General features: G+C 37.1%; 1 protein-coding gene across 1 annotated transcript in view; it reads right to left on the bottom strand.

The window, feature by feature from the left end:
- Positions 1-17,741, bottom strand: part of TDRD5 (tudor domain containing 5) — an 88,225-nt gene that overhangs the window by 26,421 nt on the left and 44,063 nt on the right. Inside the window, exons 7-11 of the mRNA XM_081254627.1 lie at positions 15,597-15,750; positions 13,427-13,635; positions 11,722-11,942; positions 9,430-9,642; positions 8,665-8,731 (exon numbers count right to left, since the gene is read on the bottom strand). Of these exons, the coding sequence (XP_081110753.1) occupies positions 8,665-8,731; positions 9,430-9,642; positions 11,722-11,942; positions 13,427-13,635; positions 15,597-15,750 (864 nt within the window). The remainder of the gene's footprint in view (positions 1-8,664; positions 8,732-9,429; positions 9,643-11,721; positions 11,943-13,426; positions 13,636-15,596; positions 15,751-17,741) is intronic.

The following is a 17,741-nucleotide window of genomic DNA, read 5'->3' as shown; positions in this document are numbered from 1 at the left end:
AAGTGCTAACTCTCAAATATGACCAGAGGCAGCTCAAGGAAGAGAAACCGAAAACTTGCGTGATGGTGCCACCTACTGGAGGGAATCTAACTCCTAACCTGTCATTTAATACTAAACGCACTGGCTCAAGAACACTTCATCAAACATGAGGGCCCACAGTGACACGGTACCACAAAAAGACAATGACAATTTTCCAGAAACCAAAGTTATGGAATGTTCCAATTTAACTGATAGAGAATTCAAAATAGCTGTTGTGAAGAAATTCAATGAGCTAAAAGAAAACTCAGAAAGGCAGTTTAACGAGCTCAGGAATAAAATGAATGAACAGAAGGAATACTTTACTGAAGAGACTGAAACTTTAAAAAAGAACCAAATAGAAATTCTGGAGCTGAAGAACTCAATAAATGAGATGAAGAATACATTAGTCTGGGACTAGAGCAGGCCATATGGAAGAGAAAATTAGTGAGCTTGAAGATAGAAATCTAGAAATGATACAAGTAGAAGAGGAAAGGGAAGATATTTAAAATGAGGAAATCCTACAAGAGCTCTCCAACTCTTTAAGAACAGGCAACATTAGGATAATGAGTATCCCAGAAGGAGAACAGAGGGAAAAGACAGCAGAGAGATTATTTAAAGAAATAATACAAACCTGGGGAAGAAACTAGATATACAAGCCCATGAAGCTAAGAGAATATCTAATTACCTCTATGCAAAAAGACCCCCTCCAAGACATAATATTAAAATTGTCAAAAGTCAATGACAAAGAATTTTAAAGGCAGCCAGGGAAAAAAGGATGGTGACCTACAAAGGAGCCCCCATTAGGCTACCAGTAGATTCTCAGCAGAAACCCTACAGGCCAGGAGGGAGTGGAATGACATTCTCAAAATACTAAAAGATAAAAACTGTCAGCCATGAATACCCTATTTCAGCAAAGTTATCATTCAGATATGAAGGAGAAACAAAGACTTTCCCAGACCAACAAAAGCTGAAGGAGGTCATCAACACTAGACCTGCCTTACAAAACATGTTGAAAGGAGCTCTTCAACCAGAAAAAATAATGGCAAAAATACAAAAAGCTTTGAGCAAAGTAATAAAAAGACAGAACTGGAAAACTGCAACTCTCTATCAGAACAGATTTTTAAACACTTTATTAATAAATAGTATAAAATCTAAAGGGAGAAAAAAATAAAGCAGAAAAACAAATATAGCTCTCTTAGTTTGATAACAACTCACAACATAAAAAGAGGTAATTTAAGACAAGAAAAACAAATTTTATAGGGGAAGAGGAAAAGGACGGCACTTGTATAGGTAAATGAATATAAGATGCTATCAGCAGAAAATGGACTATTTTAATTGAGATGTCTTATACAAACTTCAGGGTAAACACAGAACATAAAAATAGAGCAGAGACACAAAAAACAGCAAAAGAGGAAGCTAAGAAAAATATCTTAGAAAACCACCAAACCAAAATGGCAGACAGAAACACAAGGAAAAAGAAACAATGGGGGGAAAAAAAGAAACAATGGGAGATTTAAAGCAACCAGAAAACAAAAGCTAAAAAGCCAACATCCAACTATCAATAATTGCCCTAAATGTAGATAGACTAAATTCACCAATCAAAAGGCACAGAGTGGCTGGACGGATTACAAAGCAAGACCCAACTAAATGTTCCCTCCAGGAGACTCATCTCAGCTCTAAATACAAACATAGGCTCAAAGTGAAGGGATGGAAGATGATTCTCCAAGAAAACAGCAGCCAAAAGAAAGGAGATATAGCCATATTCATATCAGGCAAAATAAACTTCAAGTCAGAAAAGGTAACAAGAGACAAAAATGGACAGTATAATAAAGGGGAAAACACATCAAGGAGACGTAACAGCGATTAATATATTTGCACCTAATATAGGAGCACCAAAATATATAAAACAATTATTGCCAGACCTAAAGAGAGAAACTGGCAGCAACATGTAATAGTAGAGGACTTTAATAATACCCCAGTTACATCTATAGATAGATCATCCAGACAGCAAGTCAACAAGGAAACACTGAAACAACAGACAAGATGAATTTGATAGATTTGTACAGAACATTCATTCCACCCAAATGCAGTAGACTATACATTCTTCTCAAGTGCACATGAAACTTTCTCAAGGATAGACCATATGTTGGGATGCAAAACAAGTCTCACTAAATTTAAGAAGACTGAAATCATATCAAGTATCTTCTTTGATCACAATGGAATGAAATTAGAAATCAACTACAAGAAGAAAACTAGAAAAGTCACAAATATATGGAAGCTGAGCAACATGCTACTGAACAACTATTGGGTCAATGAAGGAATCAAAGAAGAAATAAAAAATTACCTGAAGACAAATGAAAATGAAAATACATCATACCAAAATCTATGGGATGCAACAAAAACATTACAAAGAGGGAAGTTTATAGCAATATACACCTACCCTTAAGAAACAAGAAAAATCTCAAACAATCTAACCTTACAGCTAAAGAAACTAAAAAAAGAAAAACAAAAGGCAAAGTTAGTAGAATGAAGGAAATAATAAAGATCAGAGCAGAAATACATAAAATAGAGAGTAAAAGGACAGTAGAAAAGATCAATGAACTAAGTGCTGGTTCTTCAAAAACATGAACAAAATTTGACAAACCGTTAGCTAGACTCACTAAGAAAAAAGAGAGAAGGTCCTGATAAATAAAATCAAACAAGAGGCAGAAATAACAACAAATATCACATAAATACAAGATTATAAAAGAATATTATGAACAGCTATATACCAACAAATTAGACAGCCTAGAAGAAATGAACAAATTCTTAGAATCATACAAACTTCCAAGACTGAATCAGGAAGAAATAGAAAATCTGAATAGACTGATCACTAGCACAGAGACTGAAACAGTAATCAAAAGCTCCCAAAAAAACAAAAGTCCAGGACCAGACAGCTCCACAGGTGAATTCTACCAAACAGTCAAAGAAGATTTAATACCTATCCTTTTCAAACTATTCTATAAAACTGAAGAGAAGGGAACATTTCCTAACTCATTTTAAGAGGCCAACATCACCCTGATACCAAAAGCAGACAAAGACAACACAAAAAAAGAAAATTCAGGCCACTATCTCTAATGAACATAGATGCAAAATCCTCAATAAAATATTAGCAAACTGAATTCAACAGTACATCAACAAGATCATACTCCATGATTAAGTGGGATTTATTCCACACAAGAATGGCTCAATATTCACAAAGCAATCAATGTGATATACCACATTAACAAAATGAAGGATAAAAGCCATATGATCATCTCACTGGATGCAGAAAAGGCATTTGACAAGATTCAAAGCCCATTTATGATAAAAACTCTCAATAAAGAGGATACAGAAGGGACATATCCTCAACATAGTAAGGGCCACATATAACAAACCCCCAGCTAACATCACACTTCAAGGAAAAAAATTGAAAGCTATTCCCCTAAGATCAGGAAGAAGACCAGGATGCCCGTTCTCGCCACTTTTATTCAACACAGTATTGGAACTCCTAGCCAGGGCAATCAGGCAAGAAAAAGAAATAAAAGGCATCCAAATTGGAAAGGAAGGAGTAAAACTGTCACTGTTTGCAGATGACATGATTTTATATATAGAAAACCCTGAAGACTCCATCAAAAAACTCTTAGAAATAGGGCTTCCCCAGTGGCGCAGTGGTTGAGGGTCCGCCTGCCGATGCAGGGGACGCGGGTTCGTGCCCCGGTTCAGGAGGATCCCACATGCCGCGGAGCGGCTGGGCCTGTGAGCCATGGCCGCTGGGCCTGCGCGTCCGGAGCCTGTGCTCCACAACGGGAGAGGCCACAGCGGTGAGAGGCCCGCGTACCGCAAAAAAAAAAAAAAAAAAACTCTTAGAAATAATAAATGAGTAAAGTAACAGGATACAAAATCAATATATAAAAATTTGTTGCATTTCTATATGCTAACAATGACCTAGCAGAAAGAGAAATTAAGAAAACAATCCCATGTGCAATTGCAACAAAATAAAACATTTAGAAATAAATAAAACCAAAGAGGTGCAAGGTCTGTATATTGAAAACTATAGGGACTTCCCTGGTGGTGCAGTGGTTAAGAATCCACTTGCCAATGCAGGGGACACAGGTTCGATCCCTGGTCCAGGAAGATCCCACATGCTGCGGAGCAACTAAGCCCGTGTACCACAACTACTGAGCCTGCGCTTGAGAGCCCGTGAGCCACAACTACTGAGGTTGCGTGCCACAGCTACTGAAGCCCGCGTGCCTAGAGCCTGTGCTCTGTAACAAGAGAAGCCACAACAATGAGAAGCCTGCGCACCGCAACAAAGAGTAGCCCCTGCTCGCCACAGCTAGAGAAAGCCCATGCACAGCAACAAAGACCCAAAGCAGCCAAAAATAAATAAATAAATATATAAATTTATAAAAAAGAAAGAAAGAAGAAATATCCTGGATTACTGAGAAGGTCTTTCTTCTATACAGATAGCAAATATCTATAAAATAAAAATCTATCCTGCTTTTTTAAAAAGCTGAAGAACACAAGTAACAAATACGAAATTTTAAAAACAGCTACGGACAGAAAGCATATTGCCTTCAAAGGAACATCCATTAGATGGACAGCTGGCTTAAATATCATAACGGAAACCAGAAGCCAGTGTAATGATACCTTCCATGTGCTGAAGATAGTAACTACCAACCTAGAATTCTATACCTACTGAACATATCTTTCAAGAATAAGCACAGGGCTTCCCTGGTGGCGCAGTGGTTGAGAGTCCGCCTGCCGATGCAGGGGACGCGGGTTCGTGCCCCAGTCCGGGAGGATCCCACGTGCCGCGGAGCGCCTGGGCCCGTGAGCCATGGCCGCTGAGCCTGCGCGTCCGGAGTCTGCACTCCGCAGTGGGGGGGCCAGTGAGAGGCCCTCGTACCACAAAAAAAAAAAAAAAAAAAGAATAAGCACAAAATGATATTTTCAGGTGAACGTAACTGAGTTTGCCATCAATAAACCCTTACAAAATGAAATCCTAAAAGATACAGTTCAAATAGAAAGAAAATGTTCTCAGAGGGTTTGAGCAGCAAGACTGAAGAGCTAAGAAACTGAGAAATATGTGACTAAATCTAAATGGACGTTATTATTATTATATGTGGTTATTTTCTTGAGGGGTTAAAAACAATAACGTTAATTACAAAACAAAAATAGATCAGAAGAGGACGTTAAAGAAATTCGTGTTCTAGGGCTTCCCTGGTGGCACAGTGGTTGAGAGTCCACCTGCTGATGCAGGGGACACGGGTTCGTGCCCCGGTCTGGGAAGATCCCACATGCCGCGGAGCGGCTAGGCCCGTGAGCCATGGCCGCTGAGCCTGTGCGTCCGGAGCCTGTGCTCCGCAATGGGAGAGGCCACAACAGTTAGAGGCCCGTGTACCGCAAAAAAAAAAAAAAAAAGAGAGAAATTTGTGTTCTAATGTCCTTGTATTGCTACATACATATGCTGTACTTCCTAGAGTAATCACTGAAATAACATAGTGGAATGATTAAAAAACCTCTTCAAAATAAGGCATAAAGGTGAGAAAAATAATAGGTAAGCCAGTGACTTTTCACTAGGGCCACTGGGTTCTCTCCAGTGCTTGCTAAGTTTAGTTGTCATCTAAGGATTTGGGTGGATTTTATATCTGTACAATGATTTTGGAACGCACCCATTCTATGGCTCCCTCCCTTTAAGTATTACACCCTAACTTCTAGCTGTTCTGCTATTCCCAAACAATGTCCTCTAATCCTGCAAGCCAGCAAGGCTGTAGACTGGGGAGTGACCTCAGGAAAGAAGCTGAAAAATTCCTGATTTACCTATTGCGGTTTGACTTCCAAGGGTAGACTTCTACTTTTCTGCCTGCTTTAGATTTTGTATATGAGAGTATTAGCTCATCAAACCAGAAAAAAGATATAGAAATAAAGATATGAATGAGATACATTCAGTTAAAAAAAATTATTGAGCACCTACCATGCACCAAACATTGATCTAGGCACTGGAGATACAGTGGTAAATATGACAGACAATATCCCTGATCTCAGGAATTACAATGTTGTATGTGAACAAACAATTAAAATAATACCAGATAGTGTTATAGAGATAAAACAAGGGGCTTCCCTGGTGGTCTAGTGGTTAAGAATCTGTCTTGCAATGCAGGGATGCCAGTTCGATCTCTGGTTGGGGAACTAAGATCCCACATGCCGTGGGGCAGAAAGCCCATGCACCACAACTAAGTCCACGTGCTCTGGAATCCATGAACCAAAACTAGAGAGCCCATGTGCCACAACTACTGAGCCCGCACACTCTGGAGCCCATGCACCACAACTAGAGAGCCCGCGTACTGCAACTAATGAGCCTGCACACTCTGGAGCCCGCACGCCACAACTAGAGAGAAGCCCACACTGCAACAAAGAGCCCGTGTGCCTCAACTAAAGATCACACATGCCACAACTAAGACCCGATGCAGCCAATAAAGAAAGAAAGAAAGAAAGAAAGAAATATTAATGGTACAGATGAACCTATTTGCAGGACAGACATAGAGAATGCACAGGTGGACACAGTGGGCGAAGGAGAGGGTGGGATGAATTGGGATATTAATTTTGACATAAATACACTACTATGTGTAAAATAGATAGCTAGTGGGAACCTGCTGTATAGCACAGGGAGCTCAGCCCAGTGCTCTGTGATGGCCTAGGTGGGTGGGATGGGTGGGGGAGGGAGGTCCACGAGGGAGGGAATGTGTGTATGCTTATGGCTGATTCACTTCACTGTGAGACAGAAACTAGCACAACACTGTAAAGCAATTATACTCCAATTAAAATAAATAAATAAATTTTTTTTTAAAAAAAGATAAAACAAAATGATGATGAATGACTGAAGAGGAAGAGTGCACTTTAAATTGACTGGTCAAGGAAGTCCTTCTTGGGGAAATAACATCTGGGCTTAAATATGAATGACAAGAAGGAGCCAACCATGAAAATTCTTTGAATAAGCTATTTCAGTGACCAGCATGGGCAAAAGCCCTAAGGCCAGAAGCAGTTTAGGAAGGAAATTGCAAAGAAAACAAAAAATGGAAGCCACCTGGCTGATATGAGAGTAACGGACATTGGCTATGAGTGGGTCACAAATTTAGCCCTGACCTCCCTGATGGAAGTATTAAAAAGAAACCTAGTCAGGGCTAAAATGCACCCTAGAAAACAATGCTGAGTAGTGACTCGTCCAAAAACCATACTTTGCATAATTATTTATAATACTCAAAAATCAGAAGTGGACTGAATTAGTCTAACAATAAAGGGACAGTTAAACAGGCTACAATGCACGTTTAGCCAATAGATTACTTATGTACCTATTAAAATTGAGAACTATAACATATAAATGTATTTATGCTATAATGTTGAGTGGAAAAATGGAATATAAAATAGTATGATTACTATTTTTTTTTTTTTTTTTTTTTTTTTTATTTATTTATTTATTTTTTTTGTGGTATGCGGGCCTCTCACTGTTGTGGCCTCTCCCGTTGCGGAGCACAGGCTCCGGACGCGCAGGCTCAACAGCCATGGCTCACGGGCCCAGCCGCTCCGCGGCATGTGGGATCCTCCCAGACCGGGGCACGAACCCGTGTCCCCTGCATCGGCAGGCGGACTCTCAACCACTGCGCCACCAGGGAAGCCCTGATTACTATTTTATATAAGCCTAAAAACCCTACAAAACCCTCATCGCCAACATCCAATAAACGAAACTGAAAGAAACTCATCAGATTTCTAAATTGAATGCATTTGAATGGTGGCATTACAGATAATGTTTTTTCTTCTTCTTTTCTCTTTGTGTTTTTCAGATAAAAAAAGTAAGGAATAATCCACGTATATGTTAGCAACTGATAAGTTATTTAGGTTGAACAGACAAATATGGTGTAATAAATGTGTATGGCATGTATAATTAAGAGTTCTGAGGGAATAAACATAAAATTAGGTGCATAACTATAGCTACATAAACCAATGTTGTCTATATGGATGAAAATGCCTCCTGCTCCATCCCACTCCAATCATCTCCCACCACTAGGGAATTCTTTAAAAAACATATATCTGATTGTGGCAGTTCCCTTTAGTTGCTCCCCTGTCTGGACATTGTGTCCAGACTCCTGCACATGGCTATGGGTCTCCACCTTAGTTTACTGTCTACTTCTCTGACATCATTTGCCATGCACCAATTCCAGCACATCCTCTATTATGTAGCCAAACAGAACCACTTAAAATTCCTCATATTTGAGATATTTCATGCTGCTCTCCCTTTGCCTGAAATGTCTTTCTTTTCTTGTCTGTCCAGTTATAGAACTAATCTTCCTTCAAAGTTTCATGCAAATGCCACCTCTATTATGGGGCCTTCTCTGATTACCCTGAACAGAGATAAGCGCTCTTCCTTTTGCATCTCTACCACACACTGCAAAATTTTCTAGCAAATATGACACAGCACAATTATTTTTGTCTACGTGCCTATCTTTCATACTGTCTACAATGATTTCTTTGAGGGCTCATTCTATGTTTTATTTTTGTATTCTGAGAACCTAGAATTGTTCTTGGCATCAAATGTTTGCTGATTAAACAGGAAACAAGCAAACATACCTCTACTGGTCTCACCCAAGCCAAAGAACAGGGGATAGCCTGAGCTGGAAGCCTGGTGTAGCAGCACCTGCAACAGATAATCAAATATGTGAATATTTAATCATATTTCAAAACTGCATTTTATGGAATCTCTTATCCATTCCTTGATTTAAGCTTTTCACACCATTTCAGAGTATTTTACTCATGCATTTTATTTATTTATTTATTTTTATTTTTTTTATTAGTTTCTGCTTTATAACAAAGTGAATCAGTCATACATATACATCTGTTCCCACATCCCTTCCCTCATGCATCTCCCTCCCTCCCACCCTCCCCATCCTACTCATGCATTTTAAAATTAATGTCTTACACTTTAAAGTAACCTAAGAAATACACTTGTAAAAACATAATAGTCTTTGAAAACCACGCAATTAAAATATAGGTAGGATATGTATAACTGAAAATAAATAAATAAATAAAATATAGGTAGGAACAGTTCAACCTTCATGCTATATAAATGTAACTCTTAGCATGACCCAAAGATTGAAATTTAGTCTCATGGTTCATTCAGATTCACGGTCATGAGAAAGACGCAAGAGATAATAATCCAACTGTGATTACAATGACCAAATGACCATTTGCCAAACCTACACTAAGATGAAAGGGGGTGGAATGGAGGGTAGGATGGAGGGAGAGAGGCAGGAGAAAAGGAAGAGAGATCCTAAGCCCACAGAGCTTCAGCATTACAGATCAAAACTTAAGTTGTCATTCAGTTTATTAACTCACTTGAGGAACCTCAGGGAGGACTTCTGAACAGTTCCAATATTTCCAAAGTCTGGATAGAACACTTCAACTTCCTCTTTCCCAAGAATTCCATGGATAATGACCCGATACCACCACTTATCCTCAGAAATCCTTACACAACAGAGATGTCCCGGTTGGATAAAATACTCTGGCATGGCATATCGATCAGAAACCAGCTGATAAGAATAACAGCGCCTGTGGAATTCCATAATACACAGAAACCCATAGGGGAAGAAAAAATTAAAGTTCATTTTTATTGATGTATCAAGAGCAGGAATGTCTTGGCAAAAGCAAAGAAAAAAATCCTCACTTTTTCTGATTTGGTAATGCTTATTATTAATACGAATTAATTTTCTTTTTCTTGTCCAAATCCCTTCTCTTTATCAACAAACTTCTTCCAATAAAAACTTACTAAGTGATTATTATGTAACATTATGCCAGGTGTTCTTGGGTGGAAGGTGAATATATAATGTGGTAAAGTTAGAAAAAAACTTTTGGAGAGATACAAAGTAAATTATTCTTGTATATGGCACCAATGTAAAAATCAGACATTTGTTGTACATGAATAAATCTAAAGTAACTGAAAACGTAAACATTTTACATAGTGTTTACTAACAAAGGACATGATTTTTTCACTAGAGAAAAGATAATTTAGAGCAGTAGCTCTCTAAGTGTAGTTCACAAATCCCTGCGATCGTGATACCCTTTCAAAAAGTTCCTAAGATCAAAGCTATTTTAATATTTTAGTATTATTATGAAAATAGTTATTTGCCCTTTTCACTATGTTAATATTTGCATTGATGCTGTAAAAGCAAGAGTGGGTAAAATTCCTGGTGCCTTTGCTAAATCAAGGCAGTGGCATCCAACTGTACTAGTAAACATTTATTTTTCACTGCCATGCATTCACATTAAATAAAAAAGAAAGAAAAAAGAGGCTACTTTCACTTAAGAATGTCCTTGATAAAGCAATAAAAATTATTAAGTTTATTAAATCTCAACCACTGACTATCTTTTCAATATTCTCTGTAACAAAATGCAAGTACAAGTAAAATACTTCCCAAGTTGTTTTAATGAAAAGCACTTTGGCATTTCAGTTGTGAACTGAATTAGCTGCTTTTTGTGTGTGTGTGTGTGTAGATTTATTTTTACTTGGAAGATGAACTAGACACTCTTTTCATGGAACACCATTTTTGCTTGAAAGGTCACTCACAAACTATGTTTATTCAGACTTGGGTATTTGCCACACATTTTCTCAAAAATGAAGCAAGCTTGCCACTTCAAGGAAAACATTGACAGTATTTATTGTCAATGATAAAATCCAAAAGCATTCAAATGAAAATTAGGATTTTGGCAATGCTGCATCCACCACCATAAACATGACAGCTTCCTAATACTTAATACTTTTCTGATGCAATCAGTGATACTGTTAATGAATGTGATTTTTTAAAGATATATTGTATGATCAAATATGTCAACATCTGGAAGATCTATATAACTCAGTGAACCAGTATTTTCCAAAAGACCAATACATGATGTTTTAAAATCGTAGATGGTGGTAAAATTCAGGGCCAGTTCCACTGAGTCCACACTGAGAAGTTCCCTATGCTTACTTTAATGTTAAGCTACTGCTGTCTTGAAATTCTTAATACTTTTTAAACAAGGAGTCTTACATTTTAATTTTGCACTGGAGCCTGCAATTACATAGCTAGTCCTGGATCCATTCAAAGTGCAAAGGCAGAAAATGTATTTTAACATAGTAGAGTTTGAAAAGTTCAAATTCCACACTGAAACTAACTTCAAGAAACTACCACTTGTCAAGTTTCAGTATACTATCAAAGAGTATTCACAATTTTCTGAAAAGGCTATTAAAATACTCCTTTTCCCAATTATGTATCTGTCAGAGGCCAGATGTTTTCATGTACTTCCACCAAAATAAAGTATTTCAAGAAATTAAAGACAGAAGCAGATACTGAAATCCAATTTTCTTCTAGTAAGCCAGATATTAGAGATCTGCAAAAATGTAAAACAGTGCACTATTCTAATTTTCATAAAAGTTATTTTTCATAAAATGTTATTTATATTCAGAAAAATGAATTTATCATTATTTTTAAACAATATTTTAAATTTTTTACAGTTTTAATTTCTATATGATAAATATTGATAAACAAAAGTTCTCTTGGGTCCTTAATTTTTAAGAGCCCCGAGACCAAAATGTTTGAGAACTGACTTAGAATGAGATACATGAAAAATACACTGAAAACAACAGATTCCTACCGCATTTCAATCATCATGTCTTCAAGTAACTCTGATGAATCCGTGCTATAGATTCGGATGTAGAATTGACTAGGAGAGATGATATACTCCACAAAGACCCCCACGAGGGTACTGGTACCTAATGGGGGTAGTTTGCATAATTTCTTGTCCCGTACAGCATCAGGTGGGATATCATGATTTGCCATTGCCAAGTTGAGCTGTGATTTGTTAATTTCTACTTGCTACAAGTTAAAAAAAATCAAAGAAACCACTATAAATCTTTGAGCAACACTTCAAACTCTATGACAACGTTTCTTAAAATATATTTCGTGAGTCACCTTTATCAGAATTACCTGGCAAATTATAAAAATGAAAATTCTTAGGCTTTAGCCCAGACTCACTCACTAAAAGTGAGGCCCAAAATTATGCCTTTAAAAAAATTCCCTAGGTGAGCCTTACCTACATTAAAATATTAAAAGTGCTGTCTTACGATATTAGGTAAAGAGTGAAAAGTGTGTCACACAACTGCCCTATATAAAATTGAAAACATCGTACTGCAAATACTTAGGCTGAACTAAGAGTCTTATCCTACCCAATTCTACCAACAAAGGCAACTTTAAAGAATGGATTAAATTTCAGGGCTTCCCTGGTGGCACAGTGGTTAAGAATTTGCCTGCCATTGCAGGGGACATGGGTTCGAGCCCTGGTCCGGGAAGATCTAACATGCCGTGGAGCAACTAAGCCCTTGTGCCACAACTAATACTCAAAACTTTTAAATACTTTATACTTATAAGGCTTAATACTGAGCCTACGCTCTAGAGCCTGTGAGCCACAACTACTGAGCCCACATGCCACAACTACTGAAGCCCGCGTGCCTAGAGCCCGTGCTCCACAAGAAAAGCCACTGCAAGGAGAAGCCCGCACACTGCAACAAAAAGTAGCCCCCGCTCTCCGCAACTAGAGAAAGCCCGCACGCAATGACGAAGACCCAACACAGCCAAAAATAAATAAATTTATTTTAAAAAAAAAGAATGGATTAAATTTCAGACTAGTCTTCCAATCAAAAATACGGTTTCTCAAACACTCTCATTCTCAAATATATTATTTTCCTTCAGGCCTTTCTATTGTCCTCTAGAAAATATAGCAGGCTCTCTAAACAAAATGTTTTCCTTCCATGAAAGAAGCCAGGTGTAAAGGGCAGAAGGCAAAAAGAGTAAGCAATTAATTCCTTAGTAACTACAAAATAAGTAATAGGAGATGAGAATACAAAAAGGGAGAAGTGTGTGTGGAGATATAATAAAGGGGAAAAACAATAAAAGCACCCTCTAACTGAGGCTAGGTGCAGGGGCAACCTGCAGCAGTGCTGAGGCATACAGCTACAACAGAGCTCCTCAATTCTTCCCTCAAAAGCCATGGAGGGTTGTGAAGCCTACTGAAACACATGGACAGAGAATCAGCAATGTTATCCTGAAACAACTGTCAAATCTTCGAAGCCAACTGAAAAGCCTGAAATGAGACTCAAGGAAAGCTAGTTATACAAAAGGCTGAAAACCAGAATAAATGCTGCATAAGGTGACTTCAGACCAAAGTTCTGGTCTAGCCTAAGAAATCACACATCTAGAAATAAGACTTTTCTCAAACAGAATTTTTGTCTAAAGAAACATTCATTCAGTTACTTTCCATAATGCTGAATCTCCAGGGCACAAAGCCATCAAACCTTACTCACCAGCTGTAAAGGCTTTACCACCAGATTAGGCTTCTTGCAAATCTTCTGTTCTGGCTCTTTGTGGTTTTTTGAAGGGCAATCCTGTGTAGTCTCCTTGATAACAGTAGTAGACAGTGAATTTCTAGGGGGACTGGACACACAAGCTTTGGCTTCTATTTTCTTATCTGATTGAACTAAACATGAATTTCTGACTGATGACACAGCTCCATCTGAAATGACCAATAGAGGAGCCTATGTATATCTATTAAAATAATTTGGAAACTGTTAATAAGCACATTCTATGTGCCAGGCACTGGGCAGATAATGATAGAAGAGAGATATGAACCTGTCTTTGCAGACCTTTCAGTACGGAGAGATGTAAGGGAAGTTCCAGATGGGAACAAATCTTACGTTATTTATGTTGGGGGGGGCAAGTCTGATAAGGTTTTTTTAACTTTGGTGAAAGGTTTTATTTTACAGCATCCTGATTTCAAGTTATTTCTTGTTCAGCTTTAGCTGTGAACATTCATTGTTGCTTAATGTACAACGTATGTGACTACTTAATAGTCCATAATACAATGCCTTAATTTTTAGGGAATTCCCAAACCAATCACATATTTTGACCATACAATCATACAAATTTACATGTGTATGATGATTATAGGAGGGTGACACATTAAAACAGACCCCATATAGACATAAAACCATAGTGGCTCCTAAAGAAATAAACTAGTAACTGTACAAAGATATTTATCACTGTATTTTTTATAATGATAAAAAAATGGATACTCTCTACATGTCCATTGACAGGAGACTGGTTAAATAAACTATAATACAGTTACATAAAATAGTTATATGTAGTCAAAAAGGAAGAAATAAACTTGTATATGCTGTTATAGAAAATTACCTCTATGAAGTATAAAAAGCAAGGACTTATATAATGTTTATACAATACTGTTTTGTGGAAGAAAATTATACATATGATAAATAATTATAGAGAAGAGATCCAGAAAAAAAACCCACTAAAACTATTACTACTAGTTACTACTTCTGCATTGCTGGAATTGTTTAAACAAGCAAATACTGCTTTTGTAATTTTTTTCTAAGTGCAGCTAGGCTCACATATACATTTTTAAAAGTCTGGAAGGCTATATAAAAATTCTAATGGCATTTTTGGTGGGAGTAAAATATAGAGAAATATTCACTTTCAACTTTTTACTCATCTGTGCTATCTGAATTTTTTAGAATGAATGCAAGTTATTTTAATCAGAAAAATCAACAAAGATACATTTACATTTTGTAAAAAAAAAAACCACAGCTGTCCACTTTAGCCACTTGTAGAAACTTATAAAAATATAAGTATCATACTGTACTATAGATGGCAAGACATTACCATTAAGGGAACTGAGGGAAGAGTATATGGGATCTCTCTGTATTCGTTCTTAATAACTGCAAGTGACCCTACAATAACCTCAATAAAAATTGCAAAAGAAAAAAACCACTAAGCCAAACAAAAACAAGAGTCAAGTGCCCTAAATGCAATGTGATATCCTGGAGTAGATCCAGAAACAGAAAAAGAACAAAACTGATAAAATCGGAATAGAATCTGGAGTTTAGTAAATAGCAATGTACCAATGTTAATTCCTTAGTTTTGATAAATATATCATGGTAATGTAAGATGTTAAAATTAGGGGGAAACTGGATGAAGGGCATATGAGAACTCTGTACTATCTTTGCAACTTTTCTATAAACCTAAAATTATCTCAAAGTAAAATGTTATTTTTTTTTAAATTACAACTTCTGAGTCTCAATGCACACCCATTTATTCTGAACATCCACGTATTTCTAAGAACCTCCATATATTTCTAAACAGAGTTAAGAACCACTGAACTATCTAGTGCTTCCCCCTCGGAACACCATTTCAGAAAATTTATTTCTTCAGAATTATTAAAAAATCTGGACAATGAAGAAAGTAAACTTAAAAAACTCAGATTTAATACAGTCATCTCATTGCAACATATATCACCAGAAAGGAGGTCATTATATACAAAACATTTTCAAGGCTAATGTGTGATCTGTTTGGTTGATGTGGTTACAATAATGCCTATTTATACAGCCAGTGCTTTCTTTTTCCTTGTTCTTACAGAGACAATTAAAAACCAGGTTTGCATCATATTGTAATTCAACTCACCAGGTGGTAGAGGCTTCATATCAGCATCAAACACCAGCAAGTCTTGTTCTCCTTCCCTGAACTCAACATGGAGAATGTCACTAAGAGCTCCAACAAGCTCGGTCACATTTAAGAAGCCCAGTTTTTTGGGTGAAAGTTGCTCTTTAAAAATTACCTGTCACCAAAACAAAAATAAAAACAAAAACAAAACAAGAATATAACATATACAGATGCCCATGGACAATGCTTTAATTTGGACTTAGCCAAACTAAATTTGTAAGGGTGCATTAACTCAGGCATTACAACAAACCCTTGCTTCCGTGCAAGTATAATACAAACCAAGAGACCTATAATCCCTCACCATAAACTTCTAGGCCAATTTCAAGTTCCTTTTACAGCATATGTTAAATTGAAAAGAAAATTAAGGGACATTTTGACCTCTCATTTTTCACAATGTCTGATTATAAAGTAAAAAGTCTTTTTTAAAAAAGAGGGGAACACACAAAATACAAAAATCATAATAAAACTTGATATTTCTCTATTTTCAGAGAAGGAATATTCACTACCACTTTCCACATGCAATAAAATACTATTTTCAAACATTTCCTTAAAAATTTTGTTTATTATTTCACCCTGGAAGTTGGGATAAATAGGCAGGTATCAATGTATTTCCTATAACTGTCTGATTTTCTCGCCTTGGAAAAGAAGAAGAACTATACCAAATACAGATAGAAGAGAATATATATAAGATAGATAACAAGTATGTTTGGTTTAAACTGCACAGTGAATTGGTAAGTTTGCCCTTGTTAATAAAGACGTCCCATTAAAATGTCTGAATTCTTAAACTTTTGTCTCCATAACCAAGGTAAAGCAGTTGAGCTAACTGTAGTTCTTGCTCTCTTCCTCTTGACTAGGTGTTAGTAGGAAATAAATCCCTGCTCTGACTTAAGCACCTTGGGGAAGATCAACAGGAACACAGAGGGCAAACAGTTCTAAAGGATTGACGCTTGACAAAGGGTGGGATTTCTTCAGTGCATACTTCTTGTTGGTGTAATGCTCTGAGACCCAACTCAACTCTTTATTGACTTTTCCCAGGACACTTGTAAAAATGGGGCCCAGCGTCAGTCAAGTCACAGTTTAAAGGGTCATTAGTATCACATCTATAGCCAATCACAGATATCCCAAGAGAGAAAGAACTGGTAGAGGACAGAAGAAGGGTGGTGGTGAATTAGATTTGGTACTTCTACTTACTTCTTTGTACATTACACATTATGGCTTCTTTTCATGTTCATTAGTCTCTAATGGTTTCTTTACCTTCTCGGTAAGTGCCCAGTACTATGAATGTGCAATTCAGCTGAACACATGACTAGGTTGGGAAGGATTCTTTTTAATGTAAGTTATCATTTTTTTGAATAAGTGATATTCAGAAGTTTTTAAAAGGTACACAGCAAAAACTAAGTCTCCAGCCCACTCCTATCCCTCAGTTGACCAGGAGATCACCTCCTTGGAGGTAACCATCACTACTAGTTTCTTGTGCAAACCATCACCAGCAGATTCTTGTGAAACTTTCCAGAAACTGTCAAAACTTGAACATTCATCATGCTTCAACATAATAGATTACACCTGTTGTATTTTTTATGAGTTAATACGGAGGTAATTCCAAACCCTTATATGAAACCCAGTTGAGTAATCCTATCTCAGAAGCAGTTTCTTTTAGTAAGTTAGTTTGGTCCATCCATTGATATGTCAGACACACTGCCCTAGGTCCTTTGTTATGCTATCTTCTTTATATACTCCCAACCATAAGCAAGAAAGTAATTGGTGTATTTCTATTCCCACTCTCTTACTTCTCTTCCATCTACAATCCATTTTGGTTGTTTTATTTTTTCCTTAGAGTTTATATTTATGCCTTCAAATATATGTATATATCCTATTACATGATTTCATTTCCTCATGGAGTAGATTTTGTAGATGATACGCTTATAGTGCAAACACTTTATTTTCTGCAAATTGGCAGCTGGACCCAGCGGCTTGATCAGACTCATGCTCCACCCCTATGACAAGACTATTGGTGATGCCATGTTCTAAAAAGAGGCACATATAATGTCTGGTTGTCGTTTTTTTTCTTCTCTTGGTGTTGTTAGGAGCTATTACTGGTCGATGCCT

The sequence above is a fragment of the Mesoplodon bidens genome, assembly GCF_964165515.1.
Source record: "Mesoplodon bidens genome assembly, chromosome: 2".
NCBI lineage: Eukaryota > Metazoa > Chordata > Mammalia > Artiodactyla > Ziphiidae > Mesoplodon > Mesoplodon bidens.
This window is presented reverse-complemented; position numbering and strand designations above follow the sequence as displayed.